This window comes from Neodiprion pinetum, chromosome 3 (assembly GCF_021155775.2).
Source record: "Neodiprion pinetum isolate iyNeoPine1 chromosome 3, iyNeoPine1.2, whole genome shotgun sequence".
In the NCBI taxonomy this organism is placed as follows: Eukaryota; Metazoa; Arthropoda; class Insecta; order Hymenoptera; family Diprionidae; genus Neodiprion; species Neodiprion pinetum.
The window spans coordinates 7,131,395-7,147,460 of NC_060234.1; the positions used below are offsets into that span (position 1 = coordinate 7,131,395).

Below are 16,066 nucleotides of genomic sequence, written 5' to 3' on the forward strand. Positions count from 1 at the left end.
TCTTATGCATTTGATACTGTGATTTAAATGTTGGATTGAATGTGATGAAAACGAATTTCTTCGAATCAAATCAAAAAGTTGTCCCATCGAATGAAAAATTAGAAGTCTACTCATAAATTGTCAATTCCATTTCTGGATACATCAAACCTAAACACGAATCGACAATAACTGTCAGGCTGAAAATAAGACCCATCAAGATTTCAAACCTAGAATCATACTCTTGTAAACCGGAAAAGATAGAAGCGCGTCTCAATGGTTGTGCGTCAGTTATTCATCGCATATAACGTAATGCCTCGTTAACATTTCATTGCAAATCAGACTGGTAAATTTTCAAAGAGCGAGGTTTCTTTGTCGTAATAAATCTCGCACCCGCAAGAATGGTTAATGAATATTATCGCCTCAGCTGAAAGAATATCGTCTTCAACTTTCGTTCAATGTAAAGATAAGCCGTTAAAAATTTGATCGTGACCATAAAAATGATAAAAACTATCGCGTTTTAGGCAAGTCAACATTATTCATTCATTGCAGAATTACATTTCCTTACACATACTCTGAAAAACCCATAAATTTGAACCAACGTGTCTAATGTCGCAACAAAACAGCCGCATCAGCAATCTTCTAACACAAAAACAATCGCATGTGAGGAAAAAAATTTAATGACGAAGAGCTCGAGTTCAATACTTCCAAGAAAATGACAACGAGCCAGTCGGTTTGATTTCAATAGCCGGTATAAGAATTTACGTACCCAGATGCTTTTAGCCGAGGACGATATGATTTGTGAACTGGTTCGAGTTCTATGTAATTACGTTTATCAAATCGACGAATCAGAGATGCCTCGCGTTGAGTGAACGCGTATTCCGAGGAGCGATTTTATCCGGCGTTCATGCGACCGCTCGAAGAAGAAGCATCGGGCAGAAATCGCGTTCGTCGGGCAAAAGACGCATCATCTTGCTACTCGCCGCTTGGATTGCTGACCACCGACGTCGGTTATCGGCGTAGCAATCATTCTGAGAATTAATAGACTCGTTAAACAGACGCATCCTTGATCAAGGTACGATAAGACAAGGCGCCGCGTGAGGTCCTGACGTGATCGCACTGACCCAGTCCATGCAAAATGAATCCTCGTTCACCACCCGAATCGCGAAATTAGGGTGATACAGTTTCTTTTTTGCTGGGACAAGGTCTGAACGTTAGTTTTTGCGGTTAAACAAAAAAATTGTTCTTAATCCTTTCGGTCACAGTGGGATGCCTAGCGTCCCACCTCAAAAATTACCCAACCTCATCACAGTTTATTTACAACTTCAAATGGTCTTCGCTACTTCGTATGATTATGAAAATATGGAGTAACAAGTTTTAGTCGGAATCATCGAATTTTGATAGTTTTTTTCGACTTTATATTCACCATATCGGATCCGCCATTTTGGATATGGAAATTATCAAATTCCGACATTTATAGATTTGTGATCAACGAAGCCAAAAACCCACGGGTAATGAAATTCGGGCTGGAATATTGAGTTGAAAAATGTAAAACTGAAAGGGTTAAGTGTATGATCACTTTTTGCTCAATTCTAAGAAGTGCCTCAGACATCTGACTTTCTCGTATTCAAATAACATATGTCGAAAAACATACTTTATTCTTTAATTTCTTTGCGTAATTTTGCAAAATCATTGTCAGTAGAGTGTGACATTGATATAGTAAGTGTAGATTATTCAAGTATCTTCAAAAATGATGACAGTTTTTGTTGAGTCGGAGCAACCAAAAATCCAGTACTTGTAAAATTTGGGTTGTTTGTGTATTTTCTATTCAAAGTGAAGCATCGAAGCCTAATATACCTTATAAAGTCCACAAAGACAAATACGTTAATACAACTGTTACTATGTTTTACTAATACTTGATGTTATTACTCGTATTGAGATTAAGTCTGTCCAACTAATAAACCGTAATCACACAATTATTCCAGAAAACTGTACGAAGAAACGGAAATCAGTATATTTTTTGCTCGTTACTCTTCAAAGGGAAAAATGCGCTTGGAATGAGGTACCTATTAGACTTGATCCAAAAATCCAATACCTTGGCAGGAATTTCACTTTGGCAAAAACAATCTCTCAGACCATTTTGAAGCAGAAACTAAATACTTTTCCAATCTGAAATGGTCTATTGCACAATTATGCGCCCAGCTAACTACAGGCCTAGGAAAAAATCCAACCGTGAGATCAACGAACTCAATTTATATCATACACTGTAATTAGCGGGTAGGGCGATTCGCTTCAAGGACAAAGTCGTAGTGCCAGCCTTGGAAGCTAAGCAGTCCGATTGTTCACCGAGCCAATTAATCTAGGTGATGTGCCGTTCTTGGTTGGGTTGCGATGATTCGATGCCGAAAGCCACGCCAACACAATGAGTGGTTGTTACTTTATTCCTGACACATTCTGCATGTATAGTGAAAAGACACATCGACAACGCATCAGCGAAGTGATTTTAAGGACTTTGACTTACTGGATCTAACTATTCTACATAGGGGTGAAGATCTTTGCAAAGAGGAACCAAATTCACGGAGTCATCTTATAGTGTCGGGTCCAGGAAATCTGCTCATCGCAGAGCGCAATTTATCGTGAGCTCATACTTTGAGGCATTGCTTCGCGTTATTGTAAAAGGTGTCTCTGATCGTCGAAATTTCGATCAACAATGCAATCGTCCTCGAAAGTTATTTTATCCTACTTTTCTATGTACTTTAGTTTAGTACTCTACTCGTTACAGACATAGTGAAACCAAATGCACATATCGATATGATGATACCAGCTCAGTCCATTTCATTCAATTTTAATTCAAATTTTCGGACACTAGACATGTCATTATATTGCTTTCTACAAACGCGACGCATTGCACAATGTGAACAGTATTTAACATTCAATTATCAACGCGTTGACGCAACGAGTTTAACGTGCATTGTACGTGTATAATTGCGTAACAGACCTGATTCACAGCTTCCAATAAGACGGTAGGTTTTCACGTACGGATACAGATTTTTATATTCGAAGAATCTTTAACCGCAAATCTCGTTCTCGAAACTAAGTATATAAAAGTACGACGACTCGGGGATCTCCGGAAATTTGCAGCCCATTCCTTACGATATTTTTGTGGTTCACCACAGACTCATCCTACATGACCTTCGGTGAGTAAATTTACGTCACGTGTTACAACGCTTCGTCCAGTTTTTTGGGAGGAAGACACGAATTTCAGGAATGAGAAACCGCAAGAGGAGTGCAGCTGTGTACCGGAGTTAATATTCCGGCAAAAAGACCATGAAAAACAATAAAGAGAACAACGCCTCGCGGCGCGGAAAGTAAAAGGCCAGACTTACCAGTCCGTCGCAGGCGGAAATTGCTACGTGAGAATTCTCGTGTCCTCGAATGACGCCACGATAGTGACACTTGCTTCCATGATTTCTCGGGGGCCGTCTAACGTGAACGTCCCTCTTCCGGCGCTCGACAGTCAGCCCAGGGGAGATGAATCCGCGGGAAGGTTTCAGGTCGAGGTGATACTCCGACCCGGCAACCATCATCCGGTAGTGAACTTTAGCTCCATCCTCGTCGTGATGGTGCGTCACGTTGTGAGACAGGAGTTCACCACTTGGGGTCACTTTGTACGGTGTCGCGACTTCGAAGTCGTCAATGGCTTCGCCATGGGTATAAATGCCTGGAATTAAAACGCCCACCTTTTATACCGCATCAATTTACCACTTGATTTTCAAACCCATTCGATCACTAAGGGATGGATCGACGGCTCGACTTCGATCGCACTTTAAAGCTGACTTTGAGTCTCGTTCAGGTTCAACGGTTTTGACTTTGGATGTTCTCGAAGAAATTATGCCATGGTAATAGAATGATTGTCTCGTTTTTTGCCCAATTTGGTACCGCAAATTTAATGGCTTCTAGGAAAACGACGAGTGGCTAGGCTTTTTAGATGTAACATACATGTAACGAAAGATACAACGAATTGACTTTTTACGTTAAAATCATAAACTTTGTTGTAAGATTGTGTTGAGTTCTGACGGACATTTCATTCTTGAGATATGGATATAGTGAAAATTATCGGCTCTTGTACTTTTTCAAGTCGAATATCTAAGAATCATGACGTGATGTACCATTTTATGTGCAACAGACATTTTGATCCCGTGAAAACCTATTCAAAAAAATTTTCGGCTTACAAAAGTAAGATAAAGGTGATTTTTGCTGTGCATTGTAGTGGGATACTAAAAATATTGCTCGGAATAACTCGAACGTCAAATAAAATATATTCCTTCGGCAAGTTCCACTGTTTACTTGGAATGTGAAAACGTATGTTTAGTAAACTTACGATGCATAGCAATTATGTGCATGTGTCTACAAACCGAAAAATACAAATTCTCGGAAAAACACCTTACGAACCATAATTTCTGAATTTCAATTCCTCAGTTCCGGATGATATGGTTAATGTTATTTCTTTGGATTTCAAATAACTGCTCAGATTTTTAAATTTCTCTTAACGATTCATACTACAGATCATCAATTTATTAGTTCGTTACAGTACGTTGATCATTTAGACTTCTTCAATGAAGATTGAAGCCTTGAAAACTTCGATTTTTCGAAACATAGTGGTTCAGAAACTCGAGTCTTAACATATTACAAAATTTTGGATCACAGACTGCGGAGGAATTTTTTGGTACCGTTGATTTCACCATCAAAATGGCACCAGAAGAATGTTTCCGGTGTTTAGTTTGTTTTTTGGAAAAAAACCCGGGATCGATCGTCACTCTAATAACGATGTTCAAGCCTTGGCAGTATAATCTCGGGTGTGAAAGTATTGCAATCGCTCTTACTGAGCGTCAGTTGAGGCTGTTTTATCAATCGACCGCTTTATTAGGCCTATCACGTTGACTGTGATGAATTAGGTAAGCGGACACTTTCAGGTGATTTGTCAACATTGCTCTGTACGGTTGACTCGTTCGGTGATGAATTATTCGCGATAACCAGCCGGGCAGGCAGAGGCACGAGAGACGCCCGTGTCGTATTAAAAGGCAACACGTCGTTGCTCATTGTCTGACGTCGAATTGATACCGTCGTGCCAAATTGACACCGATTCCAAAATTGACTCAATTTTTCCTCGATCTTCCCAATTGATGAACCGTCACCCGAACATCAATTTTCTACCATCTTCCACTTTCGGAAAGTCAAAACTTTGCGGGGAACCTTGCCTAAAACTGTCCTGCTCCACTTAGTGATTTATTCGCACTTCATTTGTGATTGATGGATTTTGAAATGCGTTATACGTGAAATATAACCTTACCACCGTAATTTGATACATCAAAACAACTGGAATAACTTATTATTAAAAGTTCTCTGAAAATTCAGAGAATATCGTTTAAATGGATCAAGTTTTGTTCCAACATAGTTTCACATTTGTCCTTTATTTCTGGTTCGGAAATCAAAAAAAGAAATCGGAAGGTTATTTAATCTAAAAATGTCTTAACGACCGAAGTTTATCCGTTTGAACATGATGTTTTTGATTTTTCATTGTTTTGAGAAGAGATACTTTTGATAAAATCCGACTAAATGAATTCCAACATATCACTTTTGGAAGCTTGATTTAATCGTTCTTTGTTGTACATTGTGCTGCAGAAGAATTTGATCAATTCATTCATACAATTGTGAAGTTTACCGTTTTTGAAATGAACGAAACTTCAGCAACGAGTGTGAATCAGAATAATCCGAAACTCTCTATCTCGTTCGCATCTTTTGAAAAGCATATGTGTAACCTGTTGACATCTTTGTCACGAATAGCGAAAAGTACACATTTATTCACTCGTCTCATACGTGACTTGGATTTGCCATAGCTTTAGAAACGTTGACATTCTCGCGGAGATCGTGAGGAATTCTCGTTCAAGAATCACTTTCGTGACGTTCACGAGATGTCGGCCGGTATAAGCGAGGAGACCTCGGAAACCGGGTTACACTTATCCTTGCCAATCGTTTTCATCGCAATCATAAATACCGGATTATAGGATCATTTCTATTGTTCGGTCCGCAGACTCGAGCGGCTTTAACGGCACGCCGCTTTTTATACCCACCGAACGTATATCACTACTTATTTATTACCGCATTTACACACAATCCGCGCGAAAATGAAAGGTCCATACTCTATAGGTTCCAAGGGGATAGATTGCATGCGGTTGCGATAGAAGAATGGAAAGTAAAAAATCCCTCAGCAGACATCTATAAGTAAGTCAAACTGCTTCGGAAAAGATATCGCCACTCGAAAACGGTTTTAATTTTTTCACTTTTTTGGTACGAAAAGTCTTTCCAGAACACATTCCGATAGAAAATGATGAAACTTGACTTACCGCGCATGCGCGAACCTTCTCGAATTTCTTTTTGCACGTTAGCCACCTCAAGTTTCATTTGTCAATCGCAGCATACGGAGGTTATGTAGGTGATGTAAACTTTTTTCGGTCAAGCAGATCTCAAATAGTTAATGTAGCGATTTGGGAAAGCTTGGTGAGATTTTCTGGCGGACTGATCGATGACTGATGACAGTTTCGAGTCGTCGTAACAATTATGCCCGGTTCCAAGTGAGTTGGCTGCCCTGCCTAGCGGCCCAACAGATTTCGTTTATTTTGCGCATGCGCAGTCGGTCACTCAGCGTGCAAAGTTACCGCGTTTTCTCTCGCAAGTATATATATATATATGTATATGTTTGGAAATGGTTGCATCGCGGTGTGAGAAATGATCTCATGTTTCCCTCCTATCGCTCGTATAGTTTATGACGAAAACACTTCACCTCGACGGAAGTACAGATTGAGGTGATTATCGTCGCATCGCTTATGGCGGCTGGTCTGTAGGTACCCACTTGACGGAGTGGCTGAATGCTCATTTTGACGGCGTGGACTTCTGATTCCCACAGTTGGGTATCGTTCAAGACTAACGTTTCTATCAGCGGACCGTTGTACACAAATATATATAGCATATACATGGGTATATAGGTATACGGTGTACAGACGAGCATTAACAACCGACAGCAAGCGGGCAACAATCGATCGTATCTCCTTCTCCTGTCGTGTGGATCGACGTTCGACCATCAATTTGATACCGGCCTGGACTCTAAGAGCTCTTTGAAGATCCGATCGGCTCTCGTGTTGTCGAAATTCGGTCAGGAAAAAATTGCCATCGGCTGATCGCTCCTGGTCTGGACAGACTGTTTATTCAGGCGCACAGATTCGTTACAGAAGACTTGTAAAAAAAAAAAAGAAATAGACGCTAATAAGAAAGACCCAATTAAATAACAAACACCTCAACATGCTCAGTCATTCTGGTGTGGAAATCATCAATTACCAAGAATTAAACCATGAGATACATGATCGGACGATAAGTTTCGAAAAGTGATTTTTGTTGGATCGGAAAAAGTTACCATGGAGAATATCACGCGACATTAACGTTGAGGTCATTAGTGTTCGTACAATAAGCTTGAAGGCAAATTCTTCTCAATGATTCAGGAAACGTGATCAGGATTTTTACATATAATAATGAATATCAAGTCTGTGTCATTGAGTTGGAATAATTATTTCGGTTCTAGTCTTTACCGAAAGATTGTTCTCTGCTAGGCGTAATTATCTGTGAAAAGATATCCTTTCATTAGAATAGGTATAACGGAGAGAAGTTGCGGAATCTTCTCAATCGAATACCCCGAAATGAATTCAGACGTGTGATATGTCCACAGAGCGCGAGGGAGCTTTGGGAATTGGAATATTAACGCTGTTCGTCGTATGATTTGCACTGTCAATCCTGTTCAAACATTGACGAAGACGAGAGTTAAAGAGTAGGTAGGTACATCAAGAAGGCGCGGATTCAGCTGTTGAAGAAAAAGAAATAATAAGGTGAAAAGGTGAAAAAGGAAGGTGAAGACGACTGGCTGATTAAAAATCTTCAAATGGTGACCGAACCGTTATCGACGAGACCAGAAGTTACCACAGAAACCAGTTTCACTCAGTGACTCATTGATGGTCTGACTCTAGCCGCTTGCCTCACGAAAAATGAAACCGAATTAACATATAAAGTTATTGAATTAAATCGTTAAGACTAAAAGTACCACGGCCTGATGTCATTAAAAATTATACGAATCATGAGCGTGATGAACAAAAAACTTCACCAGCACGATTTCGCCATACGCGTCACTTTTGACTGTATAGAATAAAACGATTTCCAACTTTTTACTTACAATTAGTCACGACTGGTGCAGCCTTTATATTTCTCAAACTTTCATACCGATCAAACGTTAAAATTTTGCCAAAAGCGTGAAATAGAAATTTTCACGGCGAATCGATTTGATTGTTTTTGAAGATGCGACTCGATTTCTCAAGCATCAGTTTTCAGCTTGTGTAAAAGTTATCGCACAAGCGAAAATTTCGTTACTCTGGAAAACTCGCGTCTGTTTTGACGCCGCTCGATTTTCCTGAGCAACTTTTCAAGTCGCACAAAGAGACTGACAATGAGCTTACCTGGAAAAAGTCAAAGTTAAAGGTGACCACGTATAGCTGGAAAGGGACAAGAAGGAAAAGAATAACTTCCATTGAATGGACATCAATCCGCTCGTTGTCTCGTCAAAGCGGCTCAACGTTGCCCAAGAAAATATCGGCAGGCTTGTAAAAGCAGAATCGTCATTCTTTCAGAGTATTTCGTAAAAATTGTAGCACGATTGGATAAGCTGGTTCGAAACGGTGCTTTTTGCGACCCAACTTCTGACCCTTGCAAATGCGGAATCCCTTAGTGGAAACATTGAGTTGAAAAATATATGAGAAAGTAGCTTTCAGTCCCGCTTTTAGTTCCCTATATGTAAAAAAATTTTAACGGTTTAGAATACTCTGTGACAATTATCGAATGAATTTTAGAACGCCGGTTAAAAAGCGTAAGAAAATAAGTAATTCTGTGACTGAGGGAAGTAAATCTGTGTTAAACGATTCCAGAAGATTGATTAAAATCTCTGAGAGCTTTTCAATTCCAATTGCGGTAACTCGGGAGAATTTTTTTGTTGAAAAACTTGGGGCATAAATTTAAAATTGTTTGAAAAGTAACGACTCTGGAATCTTGGTAATATCTTTACAGGAAAAACAAAAGGCTGATACCTTGTCAAATGCATTTCTCAGATGAATTTACTAATAATCGCACACTGGATATCAATAAATTTCATCTTCCTTTCAATCTGCCTGAAAAAATCTTGATATTATTATCAATAGCTTACATATGAATTTTTCATTTCATATTGTTTTAAAATTAAGAAAAATCCATCAGATTCGATCGATTCCACTCTACCTTGGCTTATTTCGTTTAGCCAATTATTTTCTACAATTTCGCCGTAACGATTAATTTTTTTCGAATGCTTAGACGAATACTGCTATTTGTTGATCCAAATCGATGTCCATTTCATCCCGAAAAATTGAACATTGGACAACAAAACATTATAAAAAAATCGTTTCCGAGTGAAGTTGTTGAAAATAGTTGACCGAACAAAGTGAGCCAAGGTAAAATGAAATCCATCAAATCTGATGGATTGTTCTCAATTTTAAAACACTTTGAAATTAAAGTTCATATCCAAGCTGTTGCATATAATTGTAAGATTTCTTTCCGGGATATTTAACGGAAATTCTCTCAGCTCACGAGTAGATAAATGCCATTAATATCCAATACGTGATTCCCGAGTGTGAAATTAATTCGAAAAGTACCGAATCGTGGGTATAAAACACCTTGACCAAAGAATTGCAGCACATGTCGCTCGTTATTTTCAATCAATTAGACAAAGCGCGTCGTTTCACCATAACGGCTAAATTACAGGGTGAAACAAATGAAGACATCAGACACGAGGGTTATGAGATTGTTTCCGCGAAGTTGCGTGCGACACGCCTTATTTGCCGCACTTTCAAATGCCTTGCCGGTTGAGTAATTAGCAGCCTGATATATGTATAATTCCACACGTGTAGTACGTACGTATCTCGTATCTAATTCCTCTACCGGTAAACTGAGACTCAAGTAGTTCAGACAGGCAACTGGCTTCGTCACCTTTCGAATTGAACTTTGATTCGCAACGCAACAAAGATATTGCGGAACAAAGTTTCATTGCACGTGCCAATAAAGTTACAATATTTCAAATACCATCTTATTTTCCTCGTCTTTCCATCCAAGTTTCTTTTGAACGTCCGAATTGGCTGAATTTTATTTAAAATCCACAAGCTGGAACGCTCTCGTAAACCAGGATGAATTAATTAGTCTCGTGACGTTAACTGCCGGTGCGTATCTGAAGCCAATCTGTATTTCTTGGAAAATACAACCAATTAGTCGATTAAACTATACTGCTAAATAATTATCGCCATTTTATTTTTTTTTCACCTTTTCTTTTTTTTCTCGCATAGGCAGGAGAGGCGCGGGAAAATTACCGCGTAGTATTATTCCTCTAATTTCTGCAATCCGTGAAGCATAAATCTGAATAATTGCAAATCAGTGCAATCTAGTGTTCGAAGATGAACTTCGTTCGATCCTCAAAGTTCCTTCGAACTTTATACGTTACATGTAAAGTATTTTGGCTCGATGCGATGCAAATCGAGGATCGGCTGAATCATCGTTAAGATTCGAATCCTCGGCAGTGAGTTGTAGCGCAAAAAGTGAAAACCGACGATACAAATCGTGTTCGAGATCCTGTGGCGACTAAGCGCGATCGTGAGCATGTGTGAAAATATAAATCTCAACGTGAGCCGAGAGAGGGCAACTTGAGAATTGTCAATTGAAGTATAGATATAATGATTTACGCGGTCTTAGGCAGGCATTTATCATTGATTGGTTTGATTGCGAGGCAAATGCCCGTTAAGCGTACCCTGAGCAACTCACCACGCAGGTAGGTAGGTATAAAGTTGGTCAGCCTGTTCGTTGGTTGGTAGGCTTGAGTGTCCGTAGCATGCGGTTACGGTCACGCTTCATCTGTTCAAGAAACGTCGCCATGATCGGAGACGAGAAAAGGACAAGGGAAGGAGAATCCACGTTACAATTAGGAAACGCTCCAACAGTCGTTTCAATTCGTCTTCGGAATGACTGTCAGCGATAAATTTCATCAACTTTTAGTCGGAAGACGAATTTTCCATCTGTCTGCTTTAAGAAGGTTATGAGACTGAAGTTAGCAACGTAAACGTAACGGTACGTCAGGGTAAAAAATCTTTATTCAGCAATTTGAGAATCATTTTTAAGGAGTTGGATTTTTAGAATCATACTGTATTTTGTTTACAACGATTTACTAAATTTCGGAAAGTCATAAAGGTGCGAATTACAGGTTTTTCCTAAACATGCATCGTTACAGTAACGCTACTAATTCCATGTTTCAGGTTGGTCATAAGTCGAGATTGTTTATTAATTTTGTTGTTGAGATAATCACACATTCAGTATTCATCGGATTGTAATATTCGTTAGCTGCGGAGGTCGCTTGAAACAGGTAATACTGGATTCATAAACAAAAGCTCGGATATGGATGCTCTTCTAATGAAATCGTTGAAATCCAGCAAGTTCGATCCATTTCACTTAACAATGGCTTATTTTATACAAAAGACTATTTTTCACGTTCACCGTAACCGGTTTTCAGTAGTGGAATCGACGTCACAATTTTTTGATCAGAATCAATCTCGGTGAGATTTTGTAAAATAGAATATTTAACGTCTCGAGCATGACAATAAAAAGAGTTTCGGTAAATTTGTGGAAAACAGTCTTCTGAATAAAATACAGCCATCGTATCCGTCGAATCCAATGAATCATCAACTATATTTTTACAAATTATGAAACAATTTGAATCGAATCATCGATATCTAAACTTTATTATCAATAACTCCAATATCTTCGAATTCTGCACTTTCAAAATCAATCTTCATAGCTTACGAATCCAATACTGTAATTAATACTCGGTGTACGACGATCAGAAATCGAATAAAAAGCATCAATTTTTGGCAAACCAAACATCTCACTTATTCCCCAATCAACAGACTCCCAGAGAAGCTCCGTGAGGATAATTAGGATTAAATTGCGATTCGCGGGTAGAAGAAAAGATGCATCCTCAACTCCAGATGGTTAGTCCTTCAAATTCGTCCTCGAGACTATCTCCTATTATTTCTCACTCAGCCGGCTTTCTGGCTTTCTTTTTTCGCGCCTCCTCCTCTCCTCTCTGACTCCAACTTCGTCTCTTTTATCATTATCTCTTTTTTCGCCTCTCTCTTTCTCCCTCTCTCGTCGTTCACCGATATTATGTGTGCGGGCGGACGAGCCGAAGACACCGGTCTTGTGTGAGGACTTGTGGCCAGCCACGTGGGACGCGAGGGTCGATAGGTAATGAGTGGTCAAACCCACGCGCGAAAATTTCTTTTTCAAGAGATCCACCCATTCATGCTCTGCCTCGGCCGCCCTGACATCAACATTATTGTCAACGTCAACGCAGCCCTCGGTCCGCGATTCCACAACCTGCAGTCTTCTTTCATTCCTTCGTTCTCTTTCTTCCCGCGTCCCACGATTTTTCACCAACGTGAAAACACCGCGATAATCGTCCGGGTCAAGGGTCACGTCTCTCGGATTTCGACTGACCGTTTATACGCCGAATCTCGTCAGTGGTCGTTGACATGTTTCGCTGTTGAGGTCAAAGTTTTCACGAATAATCACCGACTGACAGTGTGAAGACTGCGAAACAAGCTTTCGAAAGCACAAAGATGGAAACGGGTCGGGTGAAACTTTTTTTATTTCAATACGATTAATTCTGACGTTTTAGAAAAATTCACGCTTTATGTTCATAGAGTAAATATGAATTTCGGAACTTCAAGATCTCCGGAATTCATAACGATCGACGGACGACTGATCCCCTTCGAAAATATTCTAGAGTGAATGTTTGGAGCTTACGAGCTGACACACGTCGGATTAAAAACTTTGATCCTTCGTCGGAAATTGGACCAAGTTAAAGGGCAATTCGAAAAAATGTAGATAAAAAGTTCGTAAAGTCCCATAAAATTTGAGATGAACTTTGACGACGACGGTTTTCCCTCACGGAAAAAAAACCCCACTCGGGTGTAAATTCGTACCCCCGACTCATAGATAATGCTAATTTCCCATAAGAAAAAAGTCAGGGGTACGAATTTACACCAAATTTGGGTTTTTTTTTCCGCGAGGGTTCATTCGTCACAAAAGCCGAGCTGGGTGTTTAAATAATTAGCGCAGAACCAATTTTCAAGCTGGATATAATCAAGGTTTCGAGAGGTTCGATTAGAAGTACCGACAGGATGGAAACATGTTTGTAAATAAATACCCGCAGGCATTACTTACACATACATACATCCCCGTTAGAAATAAAATAAGAGAGAAAAGTTAGCGCGGTGACAACTAGCTCACCTTGACAGTTGGATCCACGTCGATCGGCGTGACTTGAGCCGAAATTTAACCGAGAGTTCAGACCGCGAGTATCGTAATGTTTTTTCAAGGTACCCAGCTCAGACACAGCGATCGAAAGCTGACAGCCGATACCGACTTGTGAATCGATTCTATCGATCAACATACACCGTGAGGTCATCAATTCCTGCATCATCCGTGCCTGAGTTACGCGGATATATTATATTTCCCCACAATTATCGGCAGTCGTTTCGAATTACTCATAGAATAATTGGGTCTGCATTGAAACGACGATTGGTCTTAATCGCTTCTGGCAGCTCAGCTCTTATGTTTCTTGGCTTCTGGCTATGAAGCTGCGCGGTTTCTTGCTGCTTCTCGATTATATAAAAGCGATGCTCTTTTTCATCTTTCACTGTATTACGTTAGTGTGTATCGAACCGTGATTAATTTGATTTTTGGAATTTTCAATGTCGTCTATTTTGCACGTATTAGCAAATCTATTTTTTTTTTTTTAAGTCAATCGAGCTTGGCGGAAATTCACATCCACAGCTGTTTTACGTGGAAAACATTAAGATTTCAAGAAAGTTCAGACGAATTCGAATTATTGCATAATCGAACTTTTTTTTCAATTAGGTCCTGCTGAACCTTTGCGTTAGATTGAAAACTTACACGATGGTTTGAAAAATGGGCAGATTCAATGACGATGAGAAGAAATGGAATCGGTGATTATGACAGAAGATATAACTTAAATTTCATCAATTATACGTCAATCGTTATCATAGATGTTTTGTTTTATACCTGAAGTTTCTTTTGGCCTTTAGATTTTTCAAATTCCTCAAATATTGCTAGGAAAAAGCTGAGCACTCTGAATTAGTTGAGATTAACTTTTGTCCCGCCCATAATTCAAAATCGTTGAAATATCTTCAAAGATTGATATCAATTACAGAGCAGAATTACACTTACTTTATACTCTGGAACTGGTGCTAATTGATAATCGGTGATAGACAATCGATAAAGCTAACAATTTTTTGAATGAGAATAGTTTCTTTTCTACATTTTAACCCTCGGCTCTGCTCTGGAAAAGAATCTTTTTTGAAATATTTAAAAAAAAATTTTAAATTCATAATAGTGTTTGTAGTCAATCGGCTGGGCTGGAGAAATCGAAAGACCAACAGAGGCAATATTTTGATGGATATCAGCTTGTTCTGCAAAGATTAGAAAGAAATCGAAGGATGACTCGAGGCCAAAAGTTGTGTCGCGTTTGAGAGAAGCCAGGCATCGCGACACATAGACAGGCGTGTGATTCAGCGATAGGAACGAAGCGATTACGCGTCGTGTGACCGATGTAGTTTCAACTATAATGATCCCCCTCCTCCTCTTCCTCTTCCTCTTCCTTCTTTCTTTTTTCTTCTATGTAGACACACGTTTTTTCCTCCTCCTTCTGCCTCTAAATTAATGTCGAGAGCGCGACGAGCAACACACGAGTTGATAGTTCCTGGAAATTCTATCGAATCCAGAAGCCTCCACCAAATAATTCTCCGTCCTCTCTTTCTCTCTTTCTCTCCTTCTCTCCTTCTCTCCTCGTTCACGAGTGCCGTGGAACGCAGTTGACGAAAGATCGTGTCTCTGATCAAAGCTTCCGATATTCAAAGGAAACGGCTGTTAAACCAGGCGGTGATTTTTACTCGTTAACTCGTTTATTTATTTTGTTTTACGTCCGTTTCTTTTATTTATTCATTTCTTTTTTCTCCAATTTTTTTTTTTTTTTTCGTTTTGTTTTTTATTGTTATTATCTTCTTCCCAAGGCGAATTATACGAGGCGTCGCCTTTATCGCTAATGTATTCAGCCGCGTTATTCGGACCCCGCGAGTGGGCCCCGGGGCCCCCCGAAGAAGATGCGACGGGTCCATTGACAGGGGCCCACGCACTCCGAGGAGTATGCATTATTTATTACATGGCACCTACGCGCCTCGCGCAGCCATTCACAACTGGGACCGATGCTCGTCAAACGGCCGGCATGAATGGGCCCGTCGTTTCCTCCGCTGGGCCCGCGGGCCCTGGGCCAGCGTGTAAGTCCCGAACCCTGAACCCTGCCCCAGAATTTCTTACTTCACGAGGCCTGGCGCCAAGTAATGAACCGCGTCGCGTGGGCTGATGGGTAATTATGGAAACGGCACTCGAATGCAACCGCGGCGGTACAAACAAGGACATTTTTTTTTACACCGGAAACGAGGTACCACTTGGAGGCTGTGAGGCAAAACACCGAATGTACGAACACTGCTCGATGTGTGATTCAAGTAAATAGAAGGTCTCGCTTGTGGGTTTTTATCGGCGGGGATCAAAAAGTCTAATGCCACGGCCCATGAATCGAATTTCCGAAAAACTAGGAAATCAGTCTAACAGAAATTCGAAATTTTAGCAAATAATTGGACAGGGTTGAGAAAAGGTAAAATGTGAAATCTTCATAATATGCATCAGTGAAAAGTTAACCAAAATGTGAACTTTCGAGTTTTTGGCTTTATGTTACATTTTACCTTACTGAATTTTTTACTATTCTATTATATGTGGACTTTATACGCTTCGAAGTTCGATGAAATCGATTTTCGTGTCTTTGAAAATTCGATATTGTGACTATTCT

The 16,066-nt window shown here is 39.8% G+C and overlaps 1 protein-coding gene across 1 annotated transcript in view; it reads right to left on the reverse strand.

The window, feature by feature from the left end:
• LOC124215123 (ADAM metallopeptidase with thrombospondin type 1 motif B) overlaps positions 1–16,066 on the reverse strand; it is a 58,647-nt gene that overhangs the window by 27,704 nt on the left and 14,877 nt on the right. The window contains exon 3 of the mRNA XM_046618111.2: positions 3,363–3,697. Coding sequence (XP_046474067.1) covers positions 3,363–3,697 — 335 coding nt within the window. The remainder of the gene's footprint in view (positions 1–3,362; positions 3,698–16,066) is intronic.